General features: G+C 51.6%; 2 protein-coding genes and 1 long non-coding RNA gene across 3 annotated transcripts; 2 read left to right on the top strand and 1 right to left on the bottom strand.

Annotated features, from left to right (window-relative positions):
• Positions 1-1,038: 1,038 nt before the first annotated feature.
• Positions 1,039-10,564, top strand: LOC119944627 (acyl-coenzyme A thioesterase 1-like). Its single transcript, XM_038765658.1, has 3 exons — positions 1,039-1,645; positions 4,777-4,979; positions 9,522-10,564. Exons 1-3 carry the CDS (start codon positions 1,063-1,065, stop codon positions 10,125-10,127), a joined length of 1,392 nt encoding a protein of 463 aa, XP_038621586.1. The 5' UTR covers positions 1,039-1,062; the 3' UTR covers positions 10,128-10,564.
• Positions 2,103-13,544, bottom strand: LOC119944628. The gene is made up of 3 exons (XR_005455931.1): positions 13,282-13,544; positions 3,642-3,764; positions 2,103-2,140 (listed from the first exon to the last, which is right to left on the bottom strand). It is a non-coding gene; the product is annotated as an uncharacterized LOC119944628 (long non-coding RNA).
• Positions 13,545-13,815: 271 nt separating this feature from the next.
• On the top strand, positions 13,816-25,472 carry LOC119944590 (extensin-like). Its single transcript, XM_038765588.1, has 5 exons — positions 13,816-13,843; positions 15,396-15,490; positions 22,014-22,120; positions 23,379-23,837; positions 23,948-25,472. Exons 1-5 carry the CDS (start codon positions 13,816-13,818, stop codon positions 25,470-25,472), a joined length of 2,214 nt encoding a protein of 737 aa, XP_038621516.1.
• Positions 25,473-26,397: the final 925 nt, after the last annotated feature.

The following is a 26,397-nucleotide window of genomic DNA, read 5'->3' as shown; positions in this document are numbered from 1 at the left end:
GAGGGAGCCCTCGCAGCTTCTCCCGTCCCTCCCACCCACTCCATCAACTGGTCCTTGGGGATTGGCTGGGGCCGGGGACTCTCCTGCAGCTCGCGAGCTCGGCCAGCAGTGGGCGCCCTCGCAGCTCCTCCCGCCCCCCTCCCCCAAATGAGTGGAGCGTGGGAATTGGCTGGGGCCGGGGCCCGTCCTGCGGGGCTCACGGTGGGCCAGCAGAGGGCGCCCTCGCAGCTTCTCCCGTCCCCCCCCCTCCCATCAACTGGTCCTTGCGGATTGGCTGGGGTTGGGGACTCTCCTGCAGCCCGCGAGCTTGGCCAGCAGAGGGCGACCTCGCAGAGCCTCCCGTCGCCCCCCCCCCCCAAATGATTGGAGCGCGGGGATTGGCTGGGGCCTGTACTGCAGGGCTAGGGGTGGGCCAGCAGAGGGCGCCCTCGCAGCTCCTCCCGTCCCTCCCCCCATCAACTGGTCCTTGGGGATTGGCTGGGGCCGGGGACTCTCCTGAAGCTCGCGAGCTCGACCAACAGAGAGCGCCCTCGCAGCTCCTCCCGCCACCCCCCCCATCAGTGAAGCGTGGGGATTGGCTGGGGCCGGAGCCCGTCCTGCAGGGCTCGGGGTGGGCCAGCAGAGGGCGCCCTCGCAACTCCTCCCGTCCCTCCCCCAATCAACTGGTCCTTGCGGATTGGCTGGGGTCGGGGACTCTCCTGCAGCTCGCGAGCTCGGCCAACAGAGGGCGCCCTCGCAGCTCATCCCGTCCCCCCCCCCCCCATGAGTGGAGTGCGGGGATTGGCTGGGGCCTGTACTGCAGGGCTCGGGGTGGGCCAGCAGAGGGCGCCCTCGCAACTCCTCCCGTCCCTTCCGCAGTCAACTGGTCCTTGGGGATTGGCTGGGGCCGTGGATTCTCCTGCAGCTCGCGAGCTCGGCCGGCAGAGGGCGCCCTCGCAGCGCCTCCCGCCCCCCCCCCAAATGAATGGAGCGCGGTGATTGGCTGGGGCCGCGGCCCGTCCTGCGGGGCTCGGGGTGGGCCAGCAGGGGGCGCCCCCGCCGGTGTTCCAGCCCCGGGCGATCATGTCGTTGCTGCGGGGGCCGAGGCTGGGTGGGCTGTGGTCCCGCCCCCCGGCGACCGGAGCGAGCCACCGTTGGTCCGCGATCCCCGGCCGCCCCCGGGCCTCCTCCAGCCAGGCCGCCCGCATGGCGGTGAGCGTGCGCGTGGAGCCGCCTGGGCCCTGCCCGTGGGACGAGGCGGTGCGGGTGTCGGTCCGGGGCCTGGGCCCGGGGCAGGCGGTGACGGTGCGCGCCTCGCTGCTGGACGAGTCCGGGGAGCCGTTCGGGGCGCGGGGCCGCTACCGGGCGGACGGCGGCGGGCGGCTGGAGCTGGAGCGGGCGGCGGCGGGGCCGGGCGGCAGCTTCTCCGGCCTGGAGCCCATGGGGCTCATCTGGGCCCTGCGGCCCCAACGGCCCCTGTGGCGGCTGGTCAAGCGGGACGTGCGGACCCCGTTCCGCGTCGAGCTGCAGGTGCTGGACGGCCACGGCCCCGCGGACGGGCCCGTGCTGGCCGCCGCCCTGCACGAGCGGGTCTTCATGGCCCCCGGCGTCACGAGGATCCCCGTGCGCCAAGGCAGCGTGCGAGCCACCCTCTTCCTGCCCCCAGGTCAGTGCTCGGGCGCGGAGAGTGGATGCCGTCCTTCCCAGGCTCTGGCTGTGTGTCTCCTGGACCCTCAGCCACGGGCAGGGGACGTGTCTGCCAGTTCTGTTGACGTGGACTCCCCTAAGCGCTTAATACAGCGCTCTGATTGAAGGACTGATGGATTGGGCAGCGCTTGGGAAACTACGGTACTACCCAGTTGGCAGTCCATCTTTCCCCTCGTTCAGAAAATACGGTACAACAGCGTGGGGGGGTCACTGCCCCCTCGTGGGGAAAGCGCGGTACAACAGCGTCGGGAGTCACTGCCCCCTCGTGGGGAAAGTACGGTACAACAGCGTGGGGGGTCACTGCCACCTCGTGGGGAAAGTGCGGTACAACAGCGTCATTCATTCAATCGTATTTATTGAGCGCTTACTGTGTGCAGAGCACTGGACTAAGCGCTTGGGAAGTACGTGTTGGCAACATCTAGAGACGGTCCCTCCCCGACAGTGGGCTCGCAGTCTAGAAGGGGGAGACAGAGAACAAAACAAAACCTATTAACAAAATAAAATAAGTAGGATAAATATGTACAAATAAAATAAATAGGGTCGGGAGTCACTGCCCCCTCGTGGGGAAGCTGCGGTAATAATAATAATAATAATGGCATTTATTAAGCGCTTACTATGTTCTAAGCGCTGGGGAGGTTACAAGGTGATCAGGTTGCCCCCCAGGGGGCTCACAGCCTTCATCCCCATTTTACAGATGAGGGAACTGAGGTCCAGAAAAGTTAAGTGACTTGCCCAGAGTCACACAGCTGACAAGTGGCAGAGCTGGGATTTGAACCCATGACCTCTGACTCCACAGCCCTTGCTTTTTCCACTGAGCCACGCTGCTTCTCTACGCTAATAATAATCATAATGATGATGGCGTTTATAAAGCGCTTGCTATGTGCAAAACACTGTTCTAAGCGCCGGGGAGGTTACAAGGTGATCAGGTTGTCCAGCTGGGGGCTCACAGTCTCAATCCCCATTTTACAGATGAGGTCACTGAGGCCCAGAGAAGGGAAGTGACTTGCCCAAAGTCACGCAGCTGACAAGTGGTGGAGCCGGGACTTGAACCCATGACCTCTGACTCCAAAGTCCATGCTCTTTCCACTGACCCACGCTGCTTCTCAAGCACAGCACAGGTACCACAGCGTCGGGAGTCACTGCCCCCTAGAGGGAAACATACGGTACAACAGCGTCGGGAGTCCCCCCTTTTAGACTGTGAGCCCACTGTTGGGTAGGGACTGTCTCTATATGTTGCCAACTTGTACTTCCCAAGCGCTTAGTACAGTGCTGTACACACAGTAAGCGCTCAATAAATACGATTGATTGATTGAGTCACTGCCCCCTCGTGGGGAAAGTACAGTACCACAGCGTCGGGAGCCACTGCCCCCTCGTGGGGAAAGTCCGGTACAACAGCGTCGGGAGTCACTGCCCCCTAGTGGAAAACATACGGTACAACAGCGTCGGGAGACACTGCCCCCTAGTGGGGAAACTACGGTACCACAGCGTTAATAGACACGTTCCCCTGGCTGGGAAATGACAGTCCAACAGAGTTGGTCGTCTGCGAGAGATCAATCAATCAATCAATCAATCAATCAGTCGTATTTATTGAGCGCTTACTGTGTGCAGAGCACTGTACTAAGCGCTTGGGAAGTACAAGTTGGCAACATATAGAGACAGTCCCTACCCAACAGTGGCCTCACAGTCTAAAAGGGGGAGACAAAACCAAACATACTAGCAAAATAAAATAAGTAGAATAGATAGGTACAAGTAAAATAAATAAATAAATAAATAGAGTAATAAATATGTACAAACATGTATACATATATATTCATTCATTCAGTCATTCAGTCGTATTTATTGAGCGCTTACTGTGTGCACAGCTTGGGAAGTCCAAGTCGGCAACATAGAGAGACGGTCCCTACCCAACAGCGGGCTCACAGTCAATCAATCAATCGTATTTATTGAGCACTTACTGTGTGCAGAGCACTGGACTAAGCGCGGCCGCCTCAGAGGGGATGGGGACCGGGTGGAGGGAGCGGCGCGCGCCCTCGGAGACGACTTGACAGCATAAGACAAGACAAGACGCCATCCCCCAACTGGAAAATATGGAACAACAAGAGTAGGTAAACACGGTCCCCTAGTTGGGAAAATACGGTACGACAGACTTGGGGGACACGGTCCCCCGGTTGGGAAAATACGGTATAATAGAGTTGGCAGGCACCGTCCTCTAATTGGGAAAATATGGTACAACAGATTCAGCCGTATTTATTGAACGCTTACTGTGAGCAGGGCACTGTACTAAGCGCTTGGAAAGTACAATTCGGCAACAGAGTGCTTACTGTGTGCCAGGCTAAGTGCTGGGGTGGACACGAGTGTCCCACATGGGGCTCACAGTCTCAGTCCCCATTTTCCAGCGGAGGGAACTGAGGCCCAAAGAAGCGATGCGACTTGGCCAAGGTCACCCGGCAGACAAGGGGAAGAGCCAGGATTAGAACCCAGGTCCTCCTGAATCCCAGGCCCCGGCTCCACTCACTAGACCCCACTGCTTCCAAAGAGAAAGGACCCGCTCGAGAAAAACTACCCAACAATTTATTGGATGAGGAAGCTACACCGCCCATTAGACGTCTTCCCTTCCAGAGCGGCAGGGAATTAATCCGCTTGGAGATTAAATAAACTCATCCCTGACGTGACCAGACATGGGGAAAGAAGCAAGGCAGCACAAACAGCGGTGCAAAGATTCACGAAACAAAACCCACTGAGGGCATTTCCCAGGGTGAGATAGATTGGGAGTTCAATGTGGGCACTCTTTATTGCCGTATCGTCCTTTCCCAAACACTCAGTACGGTGCTCTGCACACAGGAAGCTTGTAATAAATACGACCGAATGAACGACAGACGCGGTCCCCTAGTTGGGAAAGCGCAGTACAACAGAGTTGGTAGACACGGTCCCTTAACTGGGAAAATACGGGACGGAGCTGTCAGGCACGGTCCCCTAGTTGGGAAAATATGGTACGGCAGAGTTCCCAGACCCTGCCCTCTAGTTGGGGAAATAAAAGCACTCGGTAGATACCACTCTTTGGATTATTTATGATTTTTGTTTCTTCCATAGGTCCAGGCCCTTTCCCCGGTATCATTGACCTATCTGGAGCTGGAGGCGGTCTCTCCGAATACAGAGCCAGCCTGCTTGCTGGTCGCGGTTTCGCCATGCTCGCTCTCGCTTATTACAACTACGACGACCTCCCCAAAGAGATGAAGGATTTGCACCTGGAATATTTTGAAGAGGCTGTGGAATACCTCCGGAAACACCCGCAGGTGGCTTCGAAGTTTCATTTAGCTCCAGGCCTTTCTGAACACTTTGCCACCTCCATTCATTCAGTCAGTCGTATTTGTTGGGCACTTACTGTGTGCAGTAAAGCACTGTACTAAAGTCTTCATCATCATCATCAATTGTATTTATTGAGCGCTTACTATGTGCAGAGCACTGTACTAAGCGCTTGGGAAGTACAAATTGGCAACATATAAAGACAGTCCCTACCCAACAGTGGGCTCGCAGTCTAAAAGGGGGAGACAGAGAACAAAACCAAACATACTAACAAAATTCCCGCCCATGATGAGCTCACAGTCTACAGGGGGAGACATACAGTTTAATAAATAGATAGATAAATAAGTTACATATTATTATATGCTAGTACTATTCATCATCATCAATCGTATTTGTTGAGCGCTTACTATGTGCAGAGCACTTTACTAAGCGCTTGGGAAGTACAAACTGGCAACATATAGAGACAGTCCCTACCCAACAGTGGGCTCCCAGTCTAAAAGGGGGAGACAGAGAACAAAACCAAACATACTAACAAAATTCCCGCCCATGATGAGCTCCCAGTCTACAGGGCGAGACATACAGTTTAATAAATAGATAGATAAATAAGTTACACATTATTATATGCTAGTACTATTAATATGTAATATAATATATTGGCAGTTATGGTTCATTATTCACCATCGATCGTATTTATTGAGCGCTTACTGTGTGCAGAGCACTGTACTAAGCACTTGGGAAGTACAAGTTGGCAACAGCTGGCAATCGAATAATATTCGATTATTGATTATTAATTGTAGTGATATGATCAATATGTTATGAATTAATATATCGTATATTTCTATATATACACACAAAGACCTGTTTCCCCTTATCTCGCTTTTACAGAAACCAAACTCAGAAATTACTCTACATGATACTTAATGATAATAACTAGTAACTAGCGTATTTTAAGCACTTACTATGTGCCAAGCACTGTATTAAGCGCTGGGGTGGGTACAAGCACATCGGGTTGGACACGGTCCCTGTCCCACGAGGGGCTCACAGTCTCCCCATTTTCCAAGGTGAGGGAACTGAGGCCCAGGAAAGCGAAGTGACTTGCCCAGGGTCACACAGCAGAAAAGTGGCGGGGCTGGGATAAGAACCCGTGACCTTCTGACTCCCAAGTCCCGGGCTCTGTCCACCACAACATACTTCATCATCATCATCAATCATATCTATTGAGCGCTTACTATGTGCAGAGCACTGGACTAAGCGCTTGGGAAGTACAAATTGGCAACATCTAGAGACAGTCCCTACCCAACAATGGGCTCACAGTCTAAAAGGGGGAGACAGAGAACAAAACCGAACATACTAACAAAATAAAATAAATAGAATAGATATGTACAAATAAAATAAATAAATAAATAATAAAATAAATAAGATAAATAAATAAATAAATAAATAAATAAATAAGTACTTCTTCAGCCTCTCAACATCTCGAATGAAGTTCTGGTGATCTCTCCCACTCAGTCCATCAGTGGTGTTTATGGAGCACTGACTCCGTGCAGAGCACGGAACGAAGCACTTGGGCGAACCGCAATCCAACTGGATTAGCGTCCTCGGCCCGCATTGAATTTACAGTCTTGATATTGGGTTCTGACGGGGAAAACACAAAAGACAACTTTCCTGAGCCGTCTTCTGTCGAACCTCGGACCCTGCCCCCTTTCAAGGTCACTTATGACACAGAAATACATTCCTGGACAGTGCTCATTCTTAATTACCTGTGTATATGTTTGTACAGATTTATTACTCTATTTGACTTGTACACATTTACTATTCTATTTATTTTGTCAGTGATGTGCACCTAGCTTTCTTTCTATTTATTTTGATGACTTGACACCTGTCCACATGTTTTGTTTTGTCGTCCGTCTCCCCCTTCTAGACTGTGAGCCCGTTGTCGGGTAGGGACCGTCTCTATATGTTGCCAACTTGGACTTCCCAAGCGCTTAGTACAGTGCTCTGCACACAGTAAGCGCTCAATAAATATGATTGATTGATTGATTGTACTTCCCAAGCACTTAGTACAGTGCTTTGCACACCGTAAGTGCTCAATAAATACGATTGAATGAAGGAAGGAATGAACGAATCTTTCCTCTCCTGCTCAGAAACTTGCTTTGTGTCCCACTGCTCCTGCTCATTCCTCTCCTAATAATAACGGTGGTATTTTTTAGGCACTTACTAGGTGCTAACCATTGTGCTAAGCGCTTTTTTATGGTATTTGCTATGAGCCAGCCACTATACTAAACGCTGGGTAGACACAAGCTAATCAAGGTGGACACAGTCTGTGTCCCACATGGGGCTAACAGTCTTCATCTTACAGGTGAAGTAACTCAGGCCCAGAGACGTCAGGCGACTTGCCCAAGGTCACCCAGCAGTCGCGTGGCGGAGCCGGGATTAGAACCCAGTGCTCCTGACTCCGAGGCCCGGACTCGGTCCACTAGGCCACGCCGCTTGGGTAGATACAAGATAATTAGATCGGACGCAGGCTCGTTCCCACCTGGGGCTCACGGTCTCAGTAGGAGGGAGAACTGGTATCGAGTCCACACTTGACGGAGAAGCAGCGTGGCTCAGTAGAAAGAACCCGGGCTTTGGAGTCAGAGGTCGCGGGTTCGAATCCCAGCTCCACCACGTCTGCTGTGTGACCTTGGGCAAGTCACTTAACTTCTCTGTGCCTCCGTTACCTCATCTGTAAAATGGGGGTGACGACTGTGAGCCCCACGTGGGACAACCTGATCACCTTAGAGTGCTTTGCACATAGTAAGCGCTTAACAAATGCCATCATTATCACCTTGTATCCCCCTCAGCGCTTAGAACAGTGCTTTGCACAGAGTAAGCGCTTAACAAATGCCGTCATTATTCTTATTAGATGAGGAAACTGGGCCCCGGAGGAGGTTTAAGCGACTGGTTCCAGGTCACACCGCAGGCAAGGGGCAGAGCCGGGGATTAGAACCCAAATCCTCCGACTCCCAAGCCCGAGTTCTCTCCACTAGGTCTCTCTCCTCTCGTGAAGGGGCTTAGTTAGCCCCCGCAAGAATTGAATTTCAGAATGACATTAATGGAAGTGCAGTGCTCTGCACATAGTAAGCGCTCAATAAATACGATTGATGAAGGAGAGCATTCTCTTCAAGAGGCAGTGGAAAGTTTGAGACGGTTCAGAAAAGGTTAAGAAAGGGACTCTTTTCATGTTAGAGACCCAGCACTTGGTTCTAAAGGAATAAACGGTGTGTAAATAAGTGAAATGGGATGGTTTGAAAGAACTTAGGAACACTGAATATGTGAAACTATATTGAAAAGGTTTATGTCCGTTTACTAAAATCTTACAGCGTGCTGTGCACACGGGGAAGTGCTCAGGGGAGCTTACAGACCCCTCTGGACTGTAAGCTTATTGTGGGCAGGGATGCGTCCGTTATATTGTTATATTGTCCTCTCCCCAGCGCTTAGTTCAGTGCTCTGCACCCAGTTATAATAATAATAATAATAATGATGATGGCATTTATTAAGCGCTTACTATGTGCAGAGCACTGTTCTAAGCGCTGGGGGGATACAGGGTGATCAGGTTGACCCACGTGGGGCTCCCGGTCTTAATCCCCCTTTTACAGATGAGATAACTGAGGCCCAGTTACAGCGAAGTGACTTGCCCAAGGTCACACAGCTGACAATTGGCGGAGCCGGGATTTGAACCCACGACCACTGACTCCAAAGCCCGTGCTCTTTCCACTGAGCCAATAAGTTTGATTGATTGTTTTTTCTGTTTTGGGACTTTGGTGTAATCCCAGCAATTGTCTCCCATAAAAAAAAAAGAGAGGGAGAGAGAATTATCAGGACTATATCAGCTTAATTCTCCCCCATCTGCAGGTGGGAAATGTCCAGAAAACCAGAGTTGGCTCTTAGAGGTGTCTGTATGTCCAGTGGAGGAACTGGATTCCTTCTCCAGCTGCAGCTCGATGAGAACTACGTCTGTAAGGGTCGTAGCGGGTTTAAGTGAATAATAATAATAATAATTGTGGTATTCGTTAAGCACTTAGGATGTGCCAGACACCGTACTAAGCACTGGGGTGGATACAAGCACCTCAGGTTGGACGTGTCAGCCCGTGTCCCACGTGGGGCTCACGGTCTCAATCCCCATTTTACAGGGGAGGGAACGGCGGTTCGGAGAAGTAAAGCGACTTGCCCCAGGTCACACAGCAGGCAGGTTGGCGGGGCCGGAATTAGAACCCGTGACCTTCCGACTCCCAGGGCCCAGGCTCGATCCACTACGCCTGAGGGCCCCAGGCTTCCGAAGCTGTAGAATGAAAGCAGAGTGATGGGAGGATTCCTTCTCTCTCTCTCTCTCTCTCTCTCTCTCTCTCATCATCATCAGCCGTATTTATTGAGCGCTTACTACGTGCAGAGCACTGGACTAAGCGCTTGGGAAGTACAAATTGGCAACATCTAGGGACAGTCCCTACCCAACAGTGGGCTCCCAGTCTAAAAGACCTACACCTCTCTCGTAGGTGAAAGGGCCTGGGATTGGGCTGCTTGGGATCTCAAAAGGCGGCGACCTTTGCCTGTCCATGGCCTCCTTCCTGAAGGGTATCGCCGCCACGGTCACCGTCAACGGCTCCGTGGCCAACGTGGGCGCGGCGTTGCACTACAAGGGCACCACCATCCCGCCGATCGGCTTCGACCCCGGGCGGATCAGGTTCACCCAGTCAGGCCTGGTGGACATCGTGGACGTCCTGAACAACCCCCTGGAGGAGCCCGACACCCAGAGCTTCATCCCGGTCGAGAAGGCCGAGAGCCGCTTCCTGTTCATCGTCGGCCAGGACGACCACAACTGGAAGAGCGAGTTCTTGGCCACCGAAGCCGCCAAACGGATTCAGGCCCACGGAAAGGAGAAGCCCCAGATCATCTGCTATCCCGGCGCCGGGCACTACATCGAACCCCCGTACTTCCCCATGTGTCCGGCCTCCGTGCACGCTCTGGTGGGCAGGCCGGTCATCTGGGGTGGGGAACCCAAGGCCCACTCCGTGGCTCAAGTGGACGCCTGGCAGCAGATCCAGATCTTCTTCCGCAGACACCTGGGCGGCAACCCGGAGGTGACCCCCGCCAACTTATAACTCCGCGGCGCGGCGCCAGGACGATGGGAGCGACCGGCGGGTCGGAGAAGGAGAAGGAAAGAATCCCCCGGCAGATCACGGTCAGTTAGGGAGGAATCGTTTCAGATCATTCTCCGGTAGGCCTTGACCGGTTATTTTCGGAGCAGACCCCGTCCCCCCGCGGTAAAAGTCAGGTCCCCGGGGAGAAATGGAGCTTGTGGGAGAAGGGAGTTAGTCTGGGAGGTTTTTCTTTAATTTATGTTCATCGTTGCAGCCGACTTCACAGGGCTTTTGATTTCCAAATTCCGCTCCCCGCTTTCCGTTGAGGAGGATCCGTTTACTAACTGAAAGCCTTTAAAACTAACCAGGCCTAATATTATTGGCAGACCGTGTCCAAGTCTGGAATCACCAAAGCTGCCGACTTAAAAATTCTTCATTAAAGTGAGTTTGTACTTGGAGTGTTTCTGTCTTCCTCGCGTATTACGGTTCCCTAAATAGTTGGGACCTTTTCTGTGAAACCAGGCGGAAAGTACGCAGCGCTCGACCTACCCCTGGACTTTCCAGCAGGGCGTACATTTGGCAAAGACCGTAGAAACACAAAGAAAACTACCGGATTCACTTCCTCTCATGTCGAATATGTATAATAATAATAATAATGATGGCCTTTATTAAGCGCTTACTATGTGCAAAGCACTGTTGTGTATGGCACATCATCTCCCTCTGTCCATCCAAAGAAGCTACTTAAAAAATAAGATACTGGACTTGCGATTCTGTCGGTTTCGTGCTCTGTACCTGACATAGTGGGGTGCATCTGGAGGCGATGCAAGCACCCCATCTAGGTCACTTATAATAATAATAATAATGATGATGATGGCATCTGTTAAGCGCTTACTATGTGCAAAGCACTGTTCTAAGCGCTGGGGAGGTTACAAGGTGATCAGGTTGTCCCCCCCGGGGGGCTCACAGTCTTAATCCCCATTTTACAGATGAGGGAACTGAGGCCCAGAGAAGTGAAGTCACAAAGTCACACAGCTGACAACTGGCGGAGCTGGGATTTGAACCCATGACCTCTGACTCCAAAGCCCGTGCTCTTTCCACTGAGCCACGCTGCTTCTCTATATTATATGTATATAATAAATACATATATACATATAGGAGCCCACTGTTGGGTAAGCGCTTACTACGTGCCAGGCACTGGACTAAGCGCTGGGGTGGATGCAAGCAAATTGGGTTGGACACGGTCCCTGTCCCATGTGGGGCTCACCGTCTCAATCCCCATTTTACAGGTGAGGTAACGGAGGCACGGAGAAGTTAAGTGACTTGCCCAAGGTCACACAGCGGACCAGTGGCGGAGCCGGGATCAGACCCCACGACCTCCAGACTCCCAAGCTTGTGTGCTTGCCATTAGGCCGAGGGGGAAGTCCCTTCAGGATGGACTTCAGGGGATGGGGGGGTCCTGTCAGAGTGGACTAGGAGATGGGCAAGTCCTGTCAGGGTGGGCTCCAAGAGATGGGGCAGTCCCGTCATCATCAATTGTATTTATTGAGCGCTTACTATGTGCAGAGCACTGTACTAAGCGCTTGGGAAGTACAAGTTGGCAATATATAGAGACAGTCCCTACCCAACAGTGGGCTCACAGTCTAAAAGGGGGAGACAGAGAACAAAACCAAACATACTAACAAAATAAAATAAATAGAATAGATATGTCCAAGCAAAATAAATAAATAAATAGAGTAATAAATATGTACAAACATATATACATATATACAGGTCCCTGCCCAACAGTGGGCTCCCAGTCTAAAAGGGGGAGACAGAGAACAAAACCAAACATACTAACAAAATAAAATAAATAGAATAGATATGTTGTGTTGGGGGGAAGGGAAGGAGGTAAGATGGGGGGGATGGAGAGGGGGACGAGGGGGAGAGGAAGGAAGGGGCTCAGTCTGGGAAGGCCTCCTGGAGGAGGGGAAGTCCTGACAGGGTGGACTCCAGGCGAGGGGATGTCCTCTCAGGACAGCCTTCAGGGAATAATAATAATAATGATGATGATGGCATTTGCTAAGCGCTTACTATGTGCAAAGCACCGTTCTAAGCGCTGGGGGGGGGGATACAAGGTGATCAGGTCGACCCACGTGGGGCTCCCGGTCTTAATCCCCCTTTTACAGATGAGGGAACTGAGGCACAGAGAAGTGACTTGCCCAAAGTCACCCAGTTGATCAGTGGTGGAGTCGGGATTAGAAGCCACGTCCTCCGACTGCCAAGCCCGGGCTCTTTCCGCTAAGCGCACGGCTTCTCTATAAGCGGTGGAGGGGTGCCAGGGAGGCCCAGAAACACGGAAACATTAAAGCAGCATAAAGAACTAAGACAGAGATGGAGTTCACAAAATCAGGGGTATTGATTGAGCGCCTGCTGTGGTACAGAGCACTGTACTGAGCGCTCGGGAGGGTGAAGTACGACGGAGTTGCTAGACACGTTCCCTGCCTGCAGGGAGCTTACCGTCTGGAGCAGGGTTGCACCCTCTAATTACTGTGAGGTAGACTGTAATAATAATAATAATAATGATGGTATTTGCTCTATTTATTTATGTATTGAATTTATTTGTACATATCTATTCTATTTATTTTATTTTGTTAGTATGTTTGGTCTCTGTCTCCCCCTTTTAGACTGTGAGCCCACTGCTGGGTAGGGACTGTCTCTATATGTTGCCAATTTGTACTTCCCAAGCGCTTAGTACAGTGCTCTGCACATAGTAAGCGCTCAATAAATACGATTGATGATGATGAGGATTTGCTAAGCACTTACTATGTGCCAAGCACTGTTCTGAGCACTGGGGTAGATAGGTTGTCCCACGTGGGGCTCACAGTCTTAATCCCCATTTTACAGAGGAGGTAACAGAGGCCCAGAGAAGTTAAGTGACCAGCCCAAAGTCACACAGCTGATAAGTGGCAGGGCGGGAATTAGAACCCACGACCTCCGACTTCCAAGCCCGGGCTCTTTCCACTAAGCCACACCGCTTCTCCTGGGCAGGGAATGTGCCTGTTTATTGGTTTACCGTCCTCTCCCAAGCTCGTAGTTCAGTGCTTCGCGCACAGTAAGCGCTCGGTAAATACAACTGAACGAACGAACAAACTGAGAAGGCTGAAGTTAGCAATGGGACAGAGCATGAAAATCCTACCTCCGGTCAGGACAAAGCAGAGACGGCCCGATCGCTTGGTATTCTGTTACCGGGCTCTCCTCATCCCAACAGGAGTCATTTAAGGGCATTCTACCTGTTTCTTTTCAGAAAGCAGTCGATTAAATAAACGGAAAGTGCCTCTACCCGGTTTAAAATTTACTCCGGACAGTCGGGTGAGAAAGAGTCGTTATTGAGCACCCACAAGTTAAAAAGCTCAACAGGTCAGGGCCCTGCTAACTACCGCCCACCGAAAGCACAGGTAAACAAAACTCAAAGATTTTGCTCATTGCAGCAAAAAATTGCCCTGGGTTCCTTCCTGATTAGGCCCGGGTCCCGACCTTCCGATAGGAAATATCTTGAAAAATGATGATGCCAGCCGATCCTCGCTTTTCAAAATCCCTGGCTCCTCCTTTCATTACCAAAGAATGAAATTCCCAATGAGCCTCTCTTCACCAGAATGAGCCCAGCTCACCAACTCTCAGGGGAGTTTGCGAGACTCTCAGTGCCTTTAATGGAATTTATTTTGGTGTCGAAATGGAGCTAAAGCCAAAAAAAACAAAAGGTATGGGGTAAACAATTCAGCCACTTCCCCAGTTCACGGTCCTTTCCAACACTCTTGTGAATTCACCTTCTTTCCTACAATTTAGGCAGTTGCCACTTAAAGAGCCTTCAGCTTCTTCCCTGTTCAATACTTCCTTTCGGGTGTACCCAACATTTTAGCTAAATTGCCAGTTGAAGCTCATAATTCCTCTAGGCTGTAAGCTTGTTGTGGGCAGGGAATGTGTCTCTTGTTCAATTGTCCTCTCCTAAGTGCTCAGTACGGTGCTCTGCACACAATAAACGCTCAATAAATACAATTGACTGACTCTCCTCAAACACCTCCAGTAGCTTCCTACTATTTGTTGTGTAAGACTTCTCCTTGGAGATAAAAATCTCCTGACCATACATTTCAAAGCTCTCCCCATCAACTGACTCTCTTACCTTTCTGCTACCTTACCCTGTTATATTCCAATAATAATAACAATCTGTACTCTGCTTCTGTCACGCTTCACCTCTGATCCTTTATTCACACTTTTCCCGCTGTCTGGAACACCCTTTACCCCTGCCCTCCTTCACATCCCTGTCCTCCTTCTAAATTCTCTTAAAAAGCCATGTCCAACTGGTATTCTTTGATTAATCCTCCCACCTTCCCCATCATGACATCCTCTCAGCAATCACGAATGTATCTGTTTATTCGGTATGGATTGATTAACTTGGACTCAGCGTGTATGTCTCAAAGTGACTATTGCGTAGTCATCGCTTTATGCCTACTCTCTCCCTCACTAGATAGCAAGCTTCTGGAGAGGCAGCGTGGTGTAGTGGATAGAGCACGGGCCTGGGCGTCAGACGGTCATGGGTTCTAATCCCGACTCTGCCACTTGTCTGCTGTGTGACCTCAGGCAAGTCACTTCACTTCTCTGGGCCTCAGGTACCTCATATGCAAAATGGGGATTGAGACTGTGACCCCACTTCTCTGGGCCTCAGTTACCTCATATGGAAAATGGGGATGGAGACTGCGACCCCCACGAGCGACAGGGACTGTGTCCAACTCATCATCATCATCATCATCATCGATCGCATTTATTGAGCGCTTCCTATGTGCAGAGCACTGGACTAAGCGCTTGGGAAGTACAAATTGGCAACATCTAGAGACAGTCCCTACCCAACAGTGGGCTCACAGTCTAAAAGGGGGAGATTTGCTTGTATCCACCCTGGCGCTGAGTACAGTGCCTGGCACATAGTAAGCGCCTAACAAATACCACAACTGTTGCTGCTGTTCTCGAGGACAGGGATTGAATCTGATTTTTCCTATACAGGCCTCAAGCACTTGGCACAGTGCTCTGAACAAAGTAGATGCTCAAAACAGCTGTGGGTACCGGTATCAAAGTTGCTTAGAAATGTCACGAGAAAGAGAAGTCTGACCTAGAGAACGTAACATTCATGAATAAATACCTACGCTTTGCCTCTTCGAGGATCCCTTCCAGGAATCATTGATATATTTGGTATTGGAGGGTGCCTGTTTGAATACAGAGCGAGTCTGCTGGCTAATCACGGCTTCGCTATCCTGCCTCTAGCTTATTACAAATTTGAAGATCTCCCCCACGACTTTAAGGAGGTAGACCTGGAGTACTTTCAAGAGACTGTCAACATCATGCTACAACAACCCCAGGTTCTCAGCTTTATTCCATTCTAAATGGAGCCTACCGCTCAATTCTCATCTAGTTTTTGCTAAGGGTAAAATATCACAGTTATAAGTTTAAAAATTCCCCCAATTAAATCCTGGATCGGATGTGTTTGGGGCAGCATACCGAGAAAAGCGGCGGCTGTGTTTGAAAGGATTCTTTCAGCAGGGGGTGGGGAGTTGTTTATTCCTACTTTACCTGGAGTTCATCCGTTGCCTCTGTTTTCCATCTTCACGGGGTTAATTTCTTTGTCTTAATTCTTTGTCTTAATTTGTCTTAATAATTTCTTTCTTTAAGCGCTTAGTACAGTGCTCTGCACACAGTAAGCGCTCAATAAATACGATTGATTGATTTGTCTTTTTTACATTTCAAAAAGCCAGGAGACCTTATTTTCTCGTTAGGGCTTTGTAGAGGTGAAAGTTTTTTTTGTTTAATAGTATTTGTTAAGCCCTTACTAGGTACCAGGCACTGTACTAAGCGCCGGAGTAGATACAAGATAGGTTGGACGCTGTCCGTGCCCCACACGGGGCTCGCAGTTTTCATCCCCGTTTTACAGATGAGGTAACTGAGGCACAGAGGAGTGAAGTGATTTGCCCAATGTTACCCAGTAGCTAAGTGGCAGAGCTGGGATTAGAATCCAGGTCTTTCTGACGCCCAGGTCTGGGCTCTATCCATTAGGCCACACTGCTTCTCAGGGCTTTGTAGAGGTGAAAATGTTTACAAGCTGGCAGTAGGTTGGTGGTATTCAAGTAATTATTTCCTGGAATTAGGTTTCTGGTGTGATTGGTGTGATTCTTGAAGTGTATTCTTCTAAGCGCTTAATACAGTGCTCTGCACACAGTGAGCGCTCAATAAACAAGACCGAATGAATGAACTGCTATTTGGGGAACTTTTGCCTTGGCACTGACACAGTGAAGCACCGTCTCTTCTCGATGAATCCCTGTTGTTGCACTGTACTTTCCCAAGCGCTTAGCACAGTGCTTTGCACACAGTAAGCGCTCCATAAATACGATTGATTGAATGAATGAATGAATGAACTGTAATGTTTAAGCCCAGCTGGTAGTCTTGGAGTGAGTTACCGGTAAAAATGAACGATTCGGTGATGAGATTTATTAAGTGTTTACTTTGCGTCCAGCTCTGGGCTAAGCACTGAAGTACACACAGGAGATTCATTCAGTCGTACTTATCGAGCGCTTTACTGTGTGCAAAGCACAGATCAGATCAGACGTAGTCCCTGTCCCTTGTGCGACTGACATTGTAAAAGTTGTCATTTCTGTAGAGCAACCAATCGAAGTACAGAGAGGTTAAGTGACTTGCCCAGGGTCACCCTGCAAGTAGTGGCACAGATTGGAACCTAGGTCTTCTCATAATTTTCCTCCGAAACCAGGGGTTGACAAACCATTGAGCCACTGGTGGGCAAAGACGCATCCAGTTTATACCTCCCCACATGACCATGATGTCATTACGCCTCACTGCGCATGGCATGACCTAATGATGTCACTGCATGGCTGCTTCATAGCACACATCGCTACCAGCAGAAGCAGTGTGGCCTAATGGATAGAGCCCGGGCCTGGGCGTCAGAAAAACCTGGTTCTAATCCCAGCTCTGCCACTTGAATGCCGCGGGTGACCCCGAGCAAGTCACTTCACTTCTCTGTGCCTCAGTTCCCTCATCTGTAAAACGGGGATTAAGACAGCGAGCTCCATTTGGGACCCGGACTTTGTCCAACCCAATTTGCTTGTGCTTAGAAGTCAGCGCTTAACAAATACCACAGTATCTATCTACATGCCAGCAAGCATGGCAAATAACTGAAGTCAGTTCCTGGCACACAATAAGCGCCAAACAAATATCACATTATCCATTCCAGTGAGCATGGCAAATAGCTAAAGACAAATAACTGAAGTACAGTGCCTGGCACAGAGTCAGCACTTAACAAATAGCGCAATATCTAAACCAGAGAGTCTGGACGATAGGCAAAGACAAATAGGCTGAAGGTCATATGGCCAGCAGAGTTGAAAATTACTTATTCATTCAATCGTATTTATTGAGCGCTTACTGTGTGCAGAGCACTGTACTGATATCTCTAGGTGTCAGATCCGCCCTTTCCTCTCCATCCAAACCGCTACCCTGCTCATTCAAGCTCTCATCCTATCCCGTCTGGACTACTGCATCAGCCTTCTCTCTGATCTCCCATCCTCGTGTCTCTCCCCACTTCAATCCAGACTTCATGCCGCTGCCCGGATTGTCTTTGTCCAGAAACGCTCTGGGCATGTTACTCCCCTCCTCAAAAATCTCCGGTGGCTACCAATCAATCTGCGCATCAGGCAGAAACTCCTCACCCTGGGCTTCAAGGCTGTCCATCCCCTCGCCCCCTCCTACCTCACCTCCCTTCTCTCCTTCTCCAGCCCAGCCCGCACCCTCCGCTCCTCCGCCGCTAATCTCCTCACCGTACCTCGTTCTCGCCCGTCCCGCCATCGACTCCCGGCCCACGTCCTCCCCCGGGCCTGGAATGCCCTCCTTCCCTCTGCCCATCCGCCAAGCTCGCTCTCTTCCTCCCTTCAAGGCCCTGCTGAGAGCTCACCTCCTCCAGAAGGCCTTCCCAGACTGAGCCCCTTCCTTCCTCTCCCCCTCGTCCCCCTCTCCGTCCCACCATCTTACCTCCTTCCCTTCCCCACAGCACCTGTATATATGTATATATGTTTGTACATATTTATTTATTTATTTTACTTGTACATATCTATTTTGTTTATTTTATTTTGTTAGTATGTTTGGTTTTGTTCTCTGTCTCCCCCTTTTAGACTGTGAGCCCACTGTTGGGTAGGGACTGTCTCTATACGTTGCCAACCTGTACTTCCCAAGCGCTTAGTACAGTGCTCTGCACACAGTAAGCGCTCAATAAATACGATTGATTGATTGATTGATTGATTATATTGTGCTCTCCCAAACACTTAGCACAGTGCTCTGCATACGGTAAATTCTCAATAACTAATGGATTACTTGGTAGTATAGTGCTTTGCCCACGCTACCCAGTTACACCTGTCCTCATTGAATTCCTTTTATATGATAACAATTGTGATATTTGTTCAGCACTTACTATGTGTCTTTTCGACTCTTTCCGTCCATTTGTAGTTCTCTCCCTGCGCTTCCCGTCGGTGACAGAGAACCAGCTGGAGATGTAGAGAAACAGTATGGCATAGTGAATGGGACACAGGCTTGGGAGTCAGAAGGTGATGGGTTCTAATACGAGGTCTGTTGTGTGACCTCGGGCAAGTCACCTCACTTCTCTGGGCCTCAGTTCCCTCACCTGTAAAATGGGGGTTGAGACTGTGAGCCCCATGTGGGACAGAGACTGTGCCCAACCTGATTTGCTTCTATCCACCTCCGTGCTTAGTACAGAGCCTGGTACATACTAAGTGCTATTTATTTATAAGTGCATTCTATTTATTTTATTTTGTTAGTATGTTTGGTTTTCTTCTCTGTCTCCCCCTTTTAGACTGTGAGCCCACTGTTGGGTAGGGACTGTCTCTATATGTTGCCAATTTGTACTTCCCAAGCGCTTAGTACGGTGCTCTGCACATAGTAAGCGCTCAATAAATACGATTGATGATGATGATGATGAAGTGCTTAACTAATACCACAATTATCATTTATTATTATTATCATTATTGTTAATCAGACACGGGGAGCAAAGATAGTGGCAGAGCAGAGGGAGACATTGAATCATTCATTCAATCATATTTATTGAGCACTTACTGTGTGCAAAGCAGTGTACTAAGAGTTCCCTTTCGTCTTCTCTTACTCTTTCGATCCATTGGTATTTCTCTCCCTGCCTCTCTCCTCTGGGCCTCGTGGTTGTGAGGACCCGAAGGAATTGCCGAGAGATAAATGGGGGTGCAGCTGATGACTCTGAGGTTCCAGGCTGCCTGCATCTCAGGTGAGACCTGTATCAATCCTCCCCATTGATACCCCTGAGGTCAGGGATGAAGGCGAGTGTTGCCCGCAGGAGTTGTGGGGCTCTGACTCCCCTCAGGTGAGGGATGAAGGTGAGTGTTGCCTGCAGGAAATGGGGGGCTCTGACTCCCCTGAGGTGAAGGATGGGGGTGCTACCCACAGGAGTTGGGGGAGTCGGACTTCCCTGAGGTGAGGAATGCGGGCGAGTATCACCCACAGGAGCTGAGAGGTCTGACTCCCCTGAGGTGAGGGATGACCATTATTGGTATTTGTTAAGCGCTTACTATGTGTCCAGCACTGTTCTAAGCGCTGGGGTTAGCTAATCAGCTAACAAGCTAATGGGGTTGGACACAGTCCCTGTCACACATGGGGCTAATCCCCATTTTCCAGATGTGGTAATAACTGAGGCCCAGAGAAGTGAAGTGAGTTGCCCAAGGTCACACGAAAGACAAGCGGCGGAGCTGGGATTAGAACCCAGGATGTGTGGGCGAGTGCTCTTTATGGAGCTGTCAAGTCTCCTGGCCTCAGTCCATGTCCTGTCCATCCCGCCACCAGCAGGAAGGGGAGAATCAAGTCAAGAGATTCCCAGGTTCTGGACACAGAATGCGGCCAACAATTCTCAGAAATCCCGGGGCTTGCACAACTTTGATTCTGCTCACAAATGAGGACATTTCCACGCGCTTCTGCCCCGCAGCTTTCTTCAAAATCCCACCCCAACCCATTCTACTTCACCCCTAATTTTCTGCCCTACTGGATCGCCTGAAAATGTGCCAGGCTTGCATCAAGAAAACTTTAATATTTAGCCAGAGATTGTGTTTTCCTAAATAATTGAGAACGGGCTGTTTTTTACTGCTAGCAGGGGACTTTTGAATGTCCTGTCATGAGTTATTACTTATTAACTTATTATCAATTATTAACTTGAGAAGCATCATGGCCTAGTGGACAGAGCATGGATACGGTACGGTACAGCAGGGTTGGTAGACACTTTTCCTGTCCAAAACGAGTTTACAGTTAATCGATCAATCAGTTGCATTTAATGAGTGTTTATCACGTGCAAAGCACTGTACTAAGCACTATGGAGAGGACAATACAACACAGTGGATGTGTTCCCTGCTCACATAATAATAATAATGGCATTTGTTAAGCGCTTACTATGTGCAAAGCACCGTTCTAAGCGCTGGGGAGGTTACAAGGTGATCAGGTTTCCCATGTGGGGTTCAGTCTTAACCCCCATTTTACAGATGAAGTAACTGATGAAGCTTAAGGAATGGTATCTATTAAGTGCTTACAAAATAGTACAAAACACTGAATACAAAATAGTGTGCTTAGGCACCGGGGTAGATTCGATACTATCAGGTCGAACGCAATCTCAGTCCTACATGGAGAGGGAGAAAAGGTACTGAACCCCGTTTTGAAGTTGAGGAAACCGAGGCACAGAGAAGTTAGGTGGCTTGTCGAAGGTCACACAGCAGGCAGTTGGTGGAGTTGGGATTAGATGTACTCTCCCAAGCACTTAGTACAGTGCTCTGCACACAGTAAGCGCTCAATAAATATGATTGAATGAATGAATAAATGAATGAACACGGGCCCTCTGAATCCCAGGCCCAGGCTTTGTCCAATAGGCTATGCTGCTTCCCAATCTCATGGACCAGGGTAATAATAATAATAAATATTTGTTAAATGATGATGATGATGGTATTTGTTAAGCGCTGACTATGTGCAAATCACTGTTCTAAGCGCTGCAGCACTGATCTAAGCTCTGGCTTACTGTGTGTCAACTACTGTTCAACGCCCTGGGGGAAGATACAAGATAATCAGGTCAGAAACAGTCCCTGTCCCACACAAAGCTCCCAAACCAAGTGGGAGGGAGAATAGGAATTGAATCCCCATTTTACATATGCGGTAACTGAGGCCAGAGAATAAGAATAATAATAATAATTATGGTATTTGTTAAGCACTTACTAGGTGCCAGGCACTGTACTAAGCGCTGGGGTGAATACAAACAAATTGGGTTGGACACAGTCCCTGTTCCACCTGGGGCTTAAAATCTCAATCCCCATTTTACAGATGAGGTAACTGAGTCCCAGAGAAGTGAATTGACTTACCTAAGGTCGTACAGGAGATAAGTGGTGGAGCTGTGATTAGAACTCATGACCAGGCCTGTGCTCTAGCCACGATAATAATAATAATAATGGCATTTATTAAGTGCTTACTATGTGCAAAGCACTGTTCTAAGCGCTGGGGGGTTACAAGGTGATCAGGTTGTCCCACGGGAGGCTCACAGTCAACCCCCATTTTACAGATGAGGGAACTGAGGCCCAGAGAAGTGAAGTGAATTGCCCAAGGTCACACAGTTGACAATTGGCAGAGCCGGGATTTGAACCCACAACCACTGACTCCAAAGCCCGGGCTCTTTCCACTGAGCCGCGCTGCTTCTGCTGCTTCTCAAGTTAAGAGTAGGTTACTGATGCAGTTTCTCAGGATTTGGAAAGAACCTGCCTATTCCCTTATATGTCTATTGACCCCCGAGATTTTTTTCCGTGAGCTTTGGAATTCCAGATTGTTATCCACAACTGGATCATGAGTTCTGAGTGGACTTCAGTGACCGACCATGCTGGGGCAGCTCTCCGGACACAAGCCGAACTCATTACTCCTGTCGAAAATCTGTAGCTAGGGCCAAAATGGTGCCTGAGAAGACACGAATGTGGAATCGGAATTTCGACTAAAATGCTGTTTGTGCAAAAGCCTGAAAAGAAATTAAAGGGATAGCTCACTTAAAAAAAAATTATCCAGTTGGCACTGTCCCACAAGTATTTGCAGCTGAATGTTTTATTGTTGTATTGTCCCCTCGAAAGCGCTTAGTACAATGCTCCACACATATTCATTCATTCATTCGAGGGTATTTATTGAGCGTTTACTGTGTGCAGAACACTGTACTACGTGTTTGGGTGAGTACATTTGAACAATAAACAGACACATTCCCTGCTCAGAACGAGCTTATAGTCTAGAGGGGAACAACCGACTTGCTATGCCTACAGCTCTGGCTTTTACCCTCCCTAACATCATCATCATCGTTATTACTATAATTAGAAACTTTTCTCAATTACTTTTCTGTTACAGGAGGGTGATGATGCTGATAGTATTTTCCAGACACTGTGCTAACAATCAGAGCTGACGGTCCGGAGGAGGGGACAGACATGAATAAGTCGAAGTAGCGTGGCTCAGTGGAAAGAGCACGGGCTTTGGACTCAGAGGTCACAGGTTCAAATCCCGACTCCGCCAATTGTCGGCTGTGTGACTTGGGGCGAGTCACTTCACTTCTCTGGGCCTCAGTTCCCTCATCTGTTAAATGGGGATGAAGACTGCGAGCCCCCCGTGGGACAACCTGATCGCCTTGTAACCTCCCCAGTGCGTAGAACAGTGCTTTGCACATAGTAAGCATTTAATAAATGCCATCATCATCATCATTTATAATATATAATTTAAGGCTCTGTACACCAGTATGGTGGGATGAATATCAGACGTCCTAAGGTCACAGATCAAAGGGCATGGATGCCGCTGAAGGGAGATAAATACTCTATTTATTTTACTTGTACCTATCTATTCTATTGATTTTATTTTGTTAGTATGTTTGGTTTGGTTCCCTGTCTCCCCCTTCTAGACTGTGAGCCCACTGTTGGGTAGGGACTGTCTCTAGATGTTGCCAACCTGTACTTCCCAAGCGTTTAGTACAGTGCTCAGCACACAGTAAGCGCTCAATAAATACGATTGATGATGAGGATGATGATCAGATGAGCCCCGCCCACCTTCCCTCAGCGGGGCCACGCCCACACCGTCCTTCAAAGGAGCCCCGCCCATCGCTTCTCAGGAAAGCCCCGCCCACTTTCCTTCAGCGGGACCACGCCCACACACCTCCCTCACCAGGGCCACGCCCACCTTCCCCCAACGAGGCCACGCCCACACACCTCCCACGACGGAGACCACGCCCACCTTCCCCCAGCGGGGCCACGCCCACACGCCCCCTTCAGCGGAGCCCCGCCCATCTCACGTCAGAAAGACCCCGCCCACCTTCCCTCAGCGGGGGCACGCCCACTTTCCCTCAGCCGTGCCCCGCCCACACACCGCCCTCGCCGGGACCACACCCACCTTTCCTCAGCGGGGCCACGCCCACACTGCCCCTTCAGCGGAGCTCCGCCCATCGCTCATCCGAAAAGCCCCGCCCACACACTCCCACAGAGGAGCCACGCCCACCAGGGAGGCCGCGCCCACGTCCCGCCTCAACGAGGCCACGCCCACACACCGCCAGCGCTTGAGACCACGCCCACCTCCCCTCAGCGGGGCCACGCCCACACGCCCCCTTCAGCGGAGCCCCGCCCATCTTACGTCAGAAAGACCCGCTGACCTTCCCTCAGCGGGGCCCCGCCCACACACCTCCCTCGCCGGGACCACACCCACCTTTCCTCAGCGGGGCCACGCCCACACGCCCCCTTCAGCGGAGCCCCGCCCATCGCTCCTCAGAAAAGCCCCGCCCACACACTCCCACTGAGGAGCCCCGCCCATCAGGGAAGCCACGCCCACATCCCCCTCAACGAGGCCACGCCCACACACCTCCCGCGCCGTGACCGCGCCCACAGTCACTCCGCGGTGCCACGCCCGCATCTCCCATTCAGAGAAGCCCCGCCCATCGCCCTCCAGCGGAGTCCCGCCACGTTTCACCCAGCGGGGCCACGCCCACACACCTCCCGCGCTGGGGACCACGCCCACCTCCCCTCAGCGGGGCCACGCCCACACATCTCTCTCACCAGGGCCACGCCCACTCCCCCCCTCGGCGAGGCCACGCCCACACGCCCCCTTCAGCGGAGCCCCGCCCATCGTTCCTCAGCGGTGTCCCGCTCATACACATCTCTCGCCGGGACCACACCCACCTTCCCTCAGCGGGGCCACGCCCACACGGCCCCTCCAGCGGAGCCACGCCCGTCGCTGTTCAGAAAAGCCCCGTCCACACAATCCCTCCCTCAGCGGAGCCCCTTCCATCAGGGAAGCCCCGCCCACTTTCCCTCAGCGGGGCCGCGCCCACACACCTCCCTCGCCAGGGCCACGCCCACACGCCCCCTTCAGCGGAGCCCCGCCCATCGCATTTCAGAAAACCCCACCCACCTCCCCTCGGTGGGGCCACGCCCACTTTCCCTCAGCGGGGCCCCGCCCACGCACCTCCAGGACTGGAGACCACGCCCACCTCCCCTCAGCGGGGCCACGCCCACTTTCCCTCTGCGGGGCCACGCCCACAGGCCTCCTTCAGCGGAGCCCCGTCCATCGCTCATCAGAAAAGCCCCGGCCACACACCCCACAGAGGAGCCCCGCCCACCACGGAAGCCACGCCCACGTCCCCCTCAACGTCGCCACGCCCACTTTCCCTCAGCGGGGCCCCGCCCACACACCTCCCTCACCATGGCCCACATGCCCCCCTCATCGGAGCCCCGCCCGTCGTTCCTCAGAAAAGCCCCGCCCACTTTCCCTCAGCGGGGCCCGCCCACACATCTCCCACGCCGGGACCGCACCGACCTTTCCTCAGCAGGAGCCCCGTCCACACACTCCCTCCCTCAGCGGAGCCCCGCCCATCAGGGAAGCCCCGCCCACTTTCCCTCCGCGGGACCACGCCCGCACACCTCCCTCACCAGGGCCACGCTCACCTTCCCTCAGCGGGGCCACACCCATACGCCCCCTTCCGCGGAGCCCCGCCCACACACTCTCTCAGCGGAGCCCCGCCCTCTTTCCCTCAGCGGGGCCACGCCCACCACGGCGGAGCTCCGCCCATTGTTCCTCAGAAAAGCCCCGCCCACACACTCCCTCAGCGGAGCACCGCCCACTTTCCCTCAGCGGGGCCCCGCCCACACACCTCCCTCGCCGGGACCACACCGACCTTTCCTCAGCGGGGCCACGCCCACACGGCCCCTTCAGCGGAGCCCCGCCCATCGCTCCTCAGAAGAGCCCCGTTCACACGCTCCCTCCCTCAGCTGAGCCTCGCTCATCTGGGAAGCCCCGCCCACTTTCCCTCAGCGGGTCCCCGCCCTCACGGCCCCTCCATCGGAGCCCCGCCCATCGCTCCTGAGAAAAGCCCCGCCCACACACCCCCTCCCTCCACGGGGCCCCGCCCACAACGCCCTCGCCAAGACCACGCCCACCTTCCCTCCGCGGGGCCCCGCCCATCGTTACTCAGAAACCCCGCCCACACACCCTCAGCGGAGCCCCGTCCATCGTCCTTCAGGAAAGCCCCGCCCACCTTCCCTCAGGGAGGCCACGCCCACACGCCCCCTTCAACGGAACCCCGCCCACTTTCCCTCGGCGGGGGCCACGCCCACACGCCCCCTTCAGCGGAGCCCCGCCCACCGCCCCTCAGGAAACCCTCGCCCATCATGGAAGCCCCGCCCACTTTCCCTCAACGGAGCCACGCCCACACACCTCCCGCACCGGGGGCTTCCGCGGAGCCCCGCCCATCGCCCTTCAATCAATCAATCAATCAATCAATCAATCGCATTTATTGAGCACCTACTGTGTGCAGAGCACTGTACTAAGCGCTTGGGGAGTACAAGCTGGCAACATATAGAGACAGTCCCTACCCAACGGTGGGCTCACAGTCTAAAAGGGGGGAGACGGAGAACAAAACCAAACATACTAACAAAATAAAATAGAATAGATATGTACAAGTAAAATAAATAATCAATCAATCAATCGCATTTATTGAGCGCTTACTGTGTGCAGAGCACTGTACTAAGCGTTTGGGAAGTACAGGCTGGCAACATATAGAGTCAGTCCCTACCCAACAGTGGGCTCACAGTCTGAAAGGGGGAGACAGAGAACAAAACCAAACACACTAACGAAACCAAACAAAATAGAATAGGTATGTACAAGTCAAATAAATAATCAATCAATCAATCGCATTTAT

The sequence above is a fragment of the Tachyglossus aculeatus genome, chromosome 23 (assembly GCF_015852505.1).
Source record: "Tachyglossus aculeatus isolate mTacAcu1 chromosome 23, mTacAcu1.pri, whole genome shotgun sequence".
Classification (NCBI taxonomy): Eukaryota; Metazoa; Chordata; class Mammalia; order Monotremata; family Tachyglossidae; genus Tachyglossus; species Tachyglossus aculeatus.
Note: the sequence above shows the minus strand (reverse complement) of the source record. Positions and strands in the feature narration are given on the sequence as shown.

Coding starts and splice junctions, on each gene's coding strand:
- LOC119944627 (XM_038765658.1), top strand. CDS start 1,063: ATGTCGTTGCTGCGGGGGCCGAGGCTGGGTGGGCTGTGGTCCCGCCCC. Junction 1,646..4,776: donor CACCCTCTTCCTGCCCCCAG/GTCAGTGCTCGG, acceptor TTTCTTCCATAG/GTCCAGGCCCTTTCCCCGGT. Junction 4,980..9,521: donor ACCTCCGGAAACACCCGCAG/GTGGCTTCGAAG, acceptor CCTCTCTCGTAG/GTGAAAGGGCCTGGGATTGG.
- LOC119944590 (XM_038765588.1), top strand. CDS start 13,816: ATGGAGCTAAAGCCAAAAAAAACAAAAG. Junction 22,121..23,378: donor ATTACTCCTGTCGAAAATCT/GTAGCTAGGGCC, acceptor CTCCCTCACCAG/GGCCACGCCCACCTTCCCCC. Junction 23,838..23,947: donor CGGAGCCCCGCCCATCTTAC/GTCAGAAAGACC, acceptor CGCCCCCTTCAG/CGGAGCCCCGCCCATCGCTC.